This window comes from Otolemur garnettii, unplaced genomic scaffold (assembly GCF_000181295.1).
Source record: "Otolemur garnettii isolate 467f Iridium unplaced genomic scaffold, OtoGar3 scaffold00202, whole genome shotgun sequence".
NCBI lineage: Eukaryota > Metazoa > Chordata > Mammalia > Primates > Galagidae > Otolemur > Otolemur garnettii.
In genome coordinates, this window is record NW_003852597.1 from 1,094,792 (window position 1) to 1,104,100 (window position 9,309).

General features: G+C 49.3%; 1 protein-coding gene across 2 annotated transcripts in view; it reads right to left on the minus strand.

Moving 5' to 3' along the window:
- The window catches only part of RNF220 (ring finger protein 220), a 248,544-nt gene extending 239,919 nt beyond the window's left edge, over positions 1-8,625 (minus strand). The window contains exons 1-2 of one of the 2 annotated variants that reach the window (XM_003801196.3): positions 8,260-8,625; positions 1,109-1,850 (exon numbers count right to left, since the gene is read on the minus strand). In XM_003801196.3, coding sequence (XP_003801244.1) covers positions 1,109-1,733 — 625 coding nt within the window. In that variant the 5' untranslated portion in view covers positions 1,734-1,850; positions 8,260-8,625. Of the gene's footprint in view, positions 1-1,108; positions 1,851-8,255 lie in introns of both variants that reach the window. The other variant, XM_012812339.2, reaches the window with a different exon arrangement.
- Between the last annotated feature and the right edge of the window lie 684 nt (positions 8,626-9,309).

Genomic DNA, 9,309 nt, shown 5'->3' on the forward strand with positions numbered 1-9,309 from the left:
AGAGGGCTGCAATGTCTCTATTACTCTCCTCGGCATCATAAAGAGAAGAGAAAAAAGTGGTATTCATGTTGGTGGTTATAGGGAGGACAGGAGCACAAAAAAAATAGTGAAAGGGGAAAGCAAACCTCAGATGTAGTTTTCTTAAGAAAATAAAATAAAGCAACTCTTAGAACAAAAGGTTGGGTGGAAAAATGCCCTCAGTTCATAAATTCTCACCAATTGAAGAAAACTGCTCTGTCTACCCACAGCCCAAAAGCTTCAGAACACAATTATTTTCTGATTATATTAGAGCAGAAGATTGCAGGGTTCAGCATTCTAGTCTACAAGTTCCAAATAAAGGTTTAGTTCCAACTATGAATGAGTATAGCCAGAGCTTAACAAGGGCACTTAGAGAATATGAGAAAAGCTGTTTCATAAGCAGAAATTAATGATAGTAGTGAAGATCAAATATGGAGCAGTCACACAGCTCAACTGTATCTAGTCCTAAAAGTGAGCCTCAGGATAAGCAACCAGAAAACCTATGAAATCCCAAGAGAAGTCAGCTTTCTAGCCTTGCAAAAGCAAGGAAAACACAGCTGTTTGCAATGCTTTATGGTTATTGATGACACCTTTGTCCTTCTTTGAAAAATAGCCTGATGTGGACAAGGGCTGAGAGTTGGGAAAATAAAATCATGTGGATATGATACAATGGAAAAGCTAAAAAATAACACCAGGATCACAGACACATAATGAGGACAGCAAAGAGAAGAGGGGACGGACAAGTTTCTCCAGGCCCCCCAAATTCCCTGGGAACCTATATTCACTCTGGTACATCTATGGAACCCATCTTCACTCCAGAGTCCCCTGAGAATAAGCTCAAAAGGGCCAGCAAAGAAAGGCAGTGCTGAGGCCAACTTGCCTCTGGCTACCTTCAGACAAACATTTCCTACAAGAACTATCAATGCTCATTGATGAGAGACAAACAAAGGTTAGCACTCCACAGCAACCGAAAAGGGAAATACTAGGCCTTTCCCATTACTAGGAGCAAGCAAAATGCCACCGACCTGTTGAACACAACTGCCAGGCAGGCCTTACTGGGGATAAGTCAGGACTCAACCAAAGTACTTACATCTGTCATTCCGATCCTCTGGGCTAGATGAGGCTTCCCGATCAGAAATGAGGCCAGAGACAGCAAAAATCTTCTTCCCAGTGTCGTCAACCTTGAGTGAACCGGGGGAACTAGATGGCAGCTGTGTCCCAAAGTCATATTCCTTGCCATCTGCATCTGAGAAGCGCAGGTGGGGGGACTCTGTGTCATGGCAGTTCTTAAGTCGCTTGGCCGGAGTGAAGGCTGACTGATAGCTCTCCCGGTCCTCGGTAGAAGCAAAGGGACGGAAAGCCCCCACACCACTATGATTCAGCATACTGATAGGGGTGCAATCTAGATTTGGGGGAGCAAATTGAGGGTGGAGGTGTAGTAAAGAAGGGGGAAAATCACGATTGGCAAAAGTGCCTGGCACCCCACCTTGCCGATGGTACATAGAGGCAAAGGTGTAGGAACCGTTGGTAAATGGAATATGCACGTCCTTGTCTACTGAGACAGGTACACCAAAGGGTCGTGGCTGCTGGCAAGGGATGGAAGCATCACGGCTGGCTTCAGCCGTGGATGCCAGGACCATCAGTGCTGGGGATGCCAGAGGGTTGGGAAGGTAGGATGAGTTCTCCATCTTGAAGGCTGCCCGGTGTAAGTCCATCGGAGTCTCTTTCTATGGCCGGCGTTACACAAGAAGCAGTCTTCCCTGGGAGGGAGGCCGGGTGGCACCTTGGATCAGAGCAGGGAATATTACTGGGTAATCATTCCCTTCTAAGACCTGTAGAAACAGCAAAGAGAAAAAAAAGGGGGGGAGGAAAGTCAGGGGGAGAAAAAAAGGGAAACCCCAAGTGATTGAAACACCATCCTTCTTGCTTACGGATGCTCGGGCAAGAGACACCACAGGCTTTAGGAGCCAGTGGGCAGCAGCAGGCCATTTTCATTCAGGAAAATCAATAGACAACTTACTGTGATGTACGCGTAGCTGACTTTGGTCCCTACACGTTCCGGGTGAAATGCATCTGAGCCCAGGAAAGAAAAAAAATCATAAAACCTCCAAATACAATATTCCCTGAACAAATGAGCTTTGGAAGGCCAAGTCATCCAGTCGACTGGGGAGGGGGGTATCTATATTTTAAAGGGCTTCCACCTGCATGTACCACTCATAGCAGGCCCGATGTGCAAAGACCAGGTTCTACCTATGCAATTCCTCATACATGTATCCTCTCTACATCTCCCTTATTAATGCCCTGACATTGAAAAAACCCTAAATCAAGCTCATCTAGACCAGGAACACCTTTACATATTAGTTAGTACAAATCGTACACATGGATAAATGATACACATTGGCACGTACATAAACACAGATCTTCATGTATCATCTAAGACTATTTCCAGAAGTGCTATGAGAACAAACCACATCAACATTATTTTTGATGCACAACTCTTCTCTAATAACACGGGCTTTCTATTTCTCTTTTCTGAGAAGGAACAAAACCTTCATCAATAAAATGCCTGGCGTCTCTGACAATATTTAAAACCATAATGGGTGCCTTTGGCATACACTATCTAGAAGCGTCTGTCTTCCAGGGGCAGCAAAGAACAGATCGGTAATTTTAGTTACTAATGCACTCACTCTTAAGTAGATTTGTAAACTGCCTTGGATTTGCCATTAACATTTAAAGCAAAATGTTAACAAAATCTCTGACTTATTTTGCTCTGCTTATTGGCCCAGTCAGAGTTGATGTCCAATAAAGGCCCCTGGAACAAACTGGAATTCTGAGAGACTTCTTGTAAATTTAGGTTGTACATTTTCATAGCCACTGGTTCCATTTCAAAATTTATTCTGAGTGGGCGATGGGAGAAGAAGAGTTGTATAGCAAAAGTCAGGATAACACAAGATTAACACTAGGACTTAATAGCTTCAAAAATATACACAAAATAGAAACTTCAGGAAACTCAAAGTGTAACCAAAAAATCACCATCTGCTACAAATCACAACCTTTAAATGGAGAGTCATATCAGAAATAAAATCTATTCCCTCCCCTTTACAAAAGCCCACTTATCTAATGGAGTATCTCTGGTATTCCTTCAAATAGAGAAACCTCAGTTAAACCATAGATGAATCCTCCCAGCTTAATGCAGTGCAATGAGAGTATTTCCTTCTCCCATCCTGTAGCAGACGTGTCAGTGTCGGTTATTAATTGGGAAGATGAGTGGACACCATCAGACTGCTTCCTCATTTGGCATCTTTCCTTATAGACATCATTGCTAAATTACCAGATTATGTATCTCACATTAACGGATTTTCCTCTCTTCCAAATTTTAAATAACTTTCCTGTCAAGTTATAGCAGTGCAGGGAATGATCTGCCAAGGACAGCCAGTTAGCCTGAAAAGTCTGGGAATCCTGTTCTTGGCTGTTTTCTAGCCAGATTAATGGCCACATAACATGGACGCTCTGAAAGTGGGTCTAGGGCTGTTCCAAAGGTTCTCAGCAGCTCTTCACAACAGAAATAACTACTTATCTGTCGACAAGCAATATTGTGAGGCAAGCTGGAAAAAAGGACAAACATAACACAGTGAGTGTGAGGGGAGGAATATCCCCCCCAGCACCCCCTCCAGGCTTCACTTTCTATTTTTACTTCCTAGATCACCTCATTACATTAAATGAGTTTCATAAATTACTAATCTGGCGACAGCACCGGACACTCCAACAGAACGTGGTGAATCATTCCAACCTGGTTATTCCCTTGAAAACTTCATTATGCTGAAAATAAATCAACAATATTTTACCAGGCTATATCTCTTTTACTCCACTGTATGGGCGTTGGTCTCTGTGGGGGAAGGGGGAGTGCTTTTTCTCTTTTCCCTTTTCTTTCTAACCCCCTCCCCACATTAACATCTTGTATAGATGAAGCTTCAGCAGACCACAGTCATTATGAAAATCTATAGTTAATACACTCCCAATGTCAAAATGTCATGGGTTTAAACGCAGAACCCAAAATAAGAAAACTAACTGACCCTCTTAATTAAAAAAATATGGATTGTAAGATAATCAGCTTGATGGAGCATTTGGGTGACTGTAAAGAACCAGGCAAAGGGAAAGTAAGTAACTGTTACTTTTCTGCCTCTATGCTGATTTTTTTTAATTTAGCACTTCGTGCAAATCCAGATTAAAATAACTCCAGCTATTGATCCGAGCAGTGGAATTGACATTAATTTTAGTTCACTTCTCACTTTGCAAAGGGATCAATAGGAAGTAATAACAGCTGACATCCCCGCTGAAAGGAGGAGAAAGAAGGGCTGAAGACAGAAATCGAAAAGCAACCAAATAAATCATCAGCTACTTTTCCACGGCATCAGACAAACTCCAAACAGATTGCAAAAAGTCTTTGTTGAATTAACTAAACAAGGAGGAGGGATCAATCCACCAAGCTAAATAAATTGTCTGGCAGGCAATGAGGTTGGATGGAGGGACCAACAAATACTGAGTTTTAAAAATTTCAAATCCTTGACGTGGTGGGTTTAGTTCAGTTCTGTAGGTGTAGGAGTTTGTTTGTTTCTTAAATCACACATCCAACCCTGGCTTAAAGTGATTACAAACCCCCAGCTAACTGAATAATTAGTGAGAATACTAATTGCTTGGTTAAACATGCCAGAACCAAGACAAATGAAACGAAGAAATCGGCATTTGGAACGTGAAAATGTCTGAGGCTAGGCTGATGCGCAGCGCTTCGCGCTCTACGGCTCGTACTCGTCACTTTTGCACAGAAAAACCGAAAGCCAGAGAGAAAGTCTCAGGGAGTGGGCAATCTCGCACCCCAGCCTCTGCCCATCCCTGTCCAGTATACGCTTCCTGACCCGGCTCTGGATCGCATAGAAGGAAGCGGTGCTGCTGCTGCCGCCGCTGTTGCTGAGAGCCAAACCCACTTGCAAATGACTGCCACAAAGAAAGCTGCAAAGAGCTCTTTCCCTAGCCGAGCTCCGGGCGCCCACCAAACTACGACTCTGCTGGCAATTAAAATGCACACACAACACTCCCCTGCTTATTACAACAGGTGACATTTTTGTGGTCTCTGAACCGTGTCCAAAAGCCAGGAATTAAAATAATAGAACAAATTTAACGATATTTTTCCTTTGCATAAATAAACTTTTAAAAAATTAACGGGGAACTTAAAAAGCAAAGAACAATAGGAAATGAGGCCAGAGTAGTAGGGGGTTGTGAAGAACGCAGGGAAGAATTTTTTTTTTAAGTTCACAGACTCCTTCGCTTGAAGAGAATTCCCGCACAGCAAACGCCCAGGGGATATTTGGAAACACCACTCTAACAGAAATTTCACCACCAGATGCGAGAGCCCAGAAAGCAAGAGGCTAATAGGCTCGGGCCGACGCCTGTGGTTAAGACATGGCCGGGTATCGGTCCCAGACTTGGGACCCAGATACAGGCCCAGTTGGCCAACGGGTGCGAATGCGAGACAGACCCAGCGGGTCTGAATCACAGAGCGGGGCCGCATGGATGTCGGCTCAGATAGCGGGTGCAGAATTCAGCCCTGTAGAGTGACTCGAAAAACCAACTCTTTTAGGGAAAACGAGGGAATAAGATGTGAAGGCAAAACCTTCATAAACTTAAAGCCAACGCGGAGCTGATCCCATTGCTCTGGCCTGACCTCTCTCTCCGGCTCTCGATTGCCTTTGCACAAAGAATACTTTAGGTCCCAACAACCTCCGCACGAAACAATCGGCTTATAACTTTGAGGAACCAAGGTGTCGGTCCAGGAAGAACCGACAAGTGCAAGGGGCTCTGGTTCGCAGCCGCGCAAGGCCCGCGGGACAAGGAGCTGGCCCTGAGCAGCCTGCCTTCGACCAAAGTCCAAGAACCTAGAGCCCCTGAAGAGCCCCGCCCCGCGGGTCACCCGGGTCCAGTTGCCGCACGCCACCGCTCTAGCAGGCATCCACCGGCTCCTCCACTCTCGCTCTCCTGCAAATCCGGGCCGACATGGGGCTGCTGGGCCCTTTCAGTTCCCGGACTGCGGGCTTGGGGTGCAGAGGGAGGGTACAGCCGGCTGCGTTGCTGCCGCCCGGCAGCCGCACACCGCGCGGCTAGCAGAACAGGTGTGTGTCCCGGCTCGCTCCGCGCCCTGCCCTGTCGCCGTCGATCACCAGAGGCGCAGCGCCGCCCTGTCCTCGGCCTTCCCCCACATCGCCCCAGAGCACAGCAACAGAACTCACGCCACTTTTGCTGGGGTCTCTCCGAGCTATTAGGAATTGGAACGGAAGGCGCCCGCTGCGCTTTTCCTCGACGCTCTTTCTGCCTTTCCCCGCTCTGCTCATTTCCCCTTTGCAGTAACAGCCCGCGAAACGGAAAGAGGAGGGAGACCAAGCAAGGCGCAGGCCCCCTGCCCGCTCTGTTCCCCCTAGTCCCACTCGCTACTTCCTCACTGCCCGCCCTTTTTTTCCTTTTCCCTTTCTCTCCTCTTTGCCCCTGAAGCCGAGTCCGGAGCGGAGGCGAGAGGCAAGACCTGGCTGCTGGGCATCTTGGGCAGAAAGCGCCCGTGGTTTCCCTCTCACTTGTTCCGGGGCAGGGAGATGGCTCAGGCTGGAGACTCCGGATGACACGGGCCCGCCACGCAGGGTTAAGCCCCACACCTATGGCTCCGGCACCATGCACCCACCCCGTGCGACGCGCGCCCGGCTCGCTGCCCGCCCGCGGACCCTCTGCTAGAGCTGCGGCCAGGACACAAGCATCCAGCGTGTTCTTAACGGGAAACAAGAGCTCCTCCCCTGCCTCCTGGCAGTCAGAGTCCCGGCTACCTCGGGGGTTCTGCGCGCCCTTGCCAGTCGGGTCGACCCAGGCCGCGAGCTTTCGGAAGGGCGCCTGGAGCGTGGGAGGAACCTGGGATCCCCTCAGAAGGCCCGACCACCGTGGGCGGCCTCGCCCGGGGGGCCACACGGAAGCTCTCCGCCCAAGTTTGTTGTGCACTGGAAGAAAAGGCTTTCTCTTACAAAGCACAAAGGCGAAACGCCCAGGCCGAGCCCTGAAAAGCCCCGGGTTGGGGCGGGGGTGGGGGCCAGAGGCTCCGGAGCGCGGTAGCGGGGCCGGGCTCTGGGAGAAGGTCTCTCGGCCTGGGGCTGACAAGCGCGGCGGCGGTGGCCGCGGGACTGCAGCGACCGGCGTGCTCGTTGAAAAGTTTTGTTCTCAAGTCGGAAGAAGAGAAATTGTTACTCAGTTTAAGGCAGGTCTAAGATAAAAATAAAACTACAAAAACAGCAATGCGCCCCAATCTACAAGATCATCCTACCGCCTCGCTCCGTAGAACCGCTCGGAGATAGGGTCCTGACCCAGAAAATCCCAGGAGACCCCACGGGTCTGGCTGCTCTAAGGCCAGGCAAGTCCTGCCCAGTGGAGCGGGGAGTTTACCAGTGGCATTTAGAAAGGACCACCTCTGTGCCAGCACCTGCCTCCTTCCTGCCTGCGGATGATTCCCCCATCCCATGCGCTTCGCTCCCTCCACACCCACCCCCGCTAGAAAAAAGTAAATGATGCACCGGGAAGGGAGGCCAAGGCTCCCCAGCCTCTCCTAGGGCACCCCACTGGGCCGGCTGTGTGGGGAGTGGGAGCGGTCTGAGCGGTCTCACTCGATAGTCCCAGCCCGATCCTGCCCGCCGCCTTGGGCTCCCCACTGGGTACCATCCAGACCTGGCCCCGCCGGAAATCACCGCGGGTACACAGGGGAGCCCGGAAATCACCGCAGGGTACACGGGGAGCCCAGCAAGAGGGCCTTCCCAAACAAAGTGGGAACCGAGCTTATTAAGAGATGAAGTAAAGAAGTCCTGCTCCCTTCCCATGCTGTCCCCCTCACCCTCCCTACTAGTCCAATTCTCGCGTCTGGTCCCTCCTCCTTGCACTCCCCCCCTCAATAAAACACGTTAAGGAAAACTCGAGACCGAAAGTTTGAGTGAGGCAGTGCACGGAGCGGGCAGGGCACCGATGCCGCGAGGCTCCGTCGCGATGAGCTAAGATGCGCCAGTCCAGGTCCCAGCCCCTGCCCCTGTCGGGGGGAAACCGCCCCAATCCCTAGGAAACCGACCCGGAAAGTTAGCCAGGTTCCTGAGCAGCCCAGCCTCCCTCGCACCCACCCCTCGTGTGTACGCACACACATCCACACCCCTTTCTGATCTCCATACTTGCCGTGGAAATTCCTTGGGAGAACGGTCGCACTTTTCAGGACACGGAGGGAAGAAGGCAGAGAGTGTGGTGCATGAAAAGTCCCGGGTGCGCAGAGCCGGTGGAGGCAGCGGCGGCGGCGGCGGCGGCAGCGGCGGCAGCAGCAGGCGGCTGGCCCCGGGTTTGTGCTCGCGAGCTGCCTGGGATTGCATGTACAGATCAAGAGACTCGGTTGGCGTGAGAGAAGGAGCAGTGCTGCCTCTCAGCGCTGGCTCTAATCAGTGAATGAGCCTCCACTCTCCCAGGGACTCAGAGACACGCGCGCGCGCGCGCGCACACACACACACACACACACACGCATTCTCTCACACTCACACACACACAGGCACTCTGAGCACTGAATACATTAGGGCACTAAGGGACTCTGGGAAATGGAGTCCAGACCCAGGGCACTCCAGGAGTAGACCTGCTGGCCTTCAGAGAAGAGCTCTAAAGTCTTAAGGTCGCAAGACTCTTCCACAGTCCTGGAAACTAAAGACAGCGTTTGCTTTTGTTTACATCCCTCTTCTTTCACCCCCAAAGGTCTCAATGAATGCTTTGGAAGCTCTTCTTTCTTTCTCGAACCCAAAGCAACCAAGAGTAAATGGGTAAATCTTTAAGCCTGACTGCTGCTTAAGTGAGCCCCAAATCCTGGCTCCCTCGTAAACTCTGCTTTTTTCCAGAAAAATCTTACCTGCTGCTTTGGTCCTGGAATGTTTCTCTGGGTCTTTGCCTATAATAATAATGAATGAATGTTAATAAACCTCTAACTTTTAGAGGGGATGGAGAAGGCCTAGTTTAGCACTCAGATTTGAGAATAAAAATTTTTATTGATGTTTTTATCAATGTTGATATTACAGTGCTTTCTTTTCGAATCATTTTATATTCATTTTATATAATCCTATAATTTATCAAGCACAGAAAGATAAATAGGGGAAATGGATAGAGAACTAACATTCCTGAGTGCTTTCTAGGAGCCAGGTTATGGGACTAAATGTCTTTACATAATCTAATTTAATCCTCAGATTAATTCTG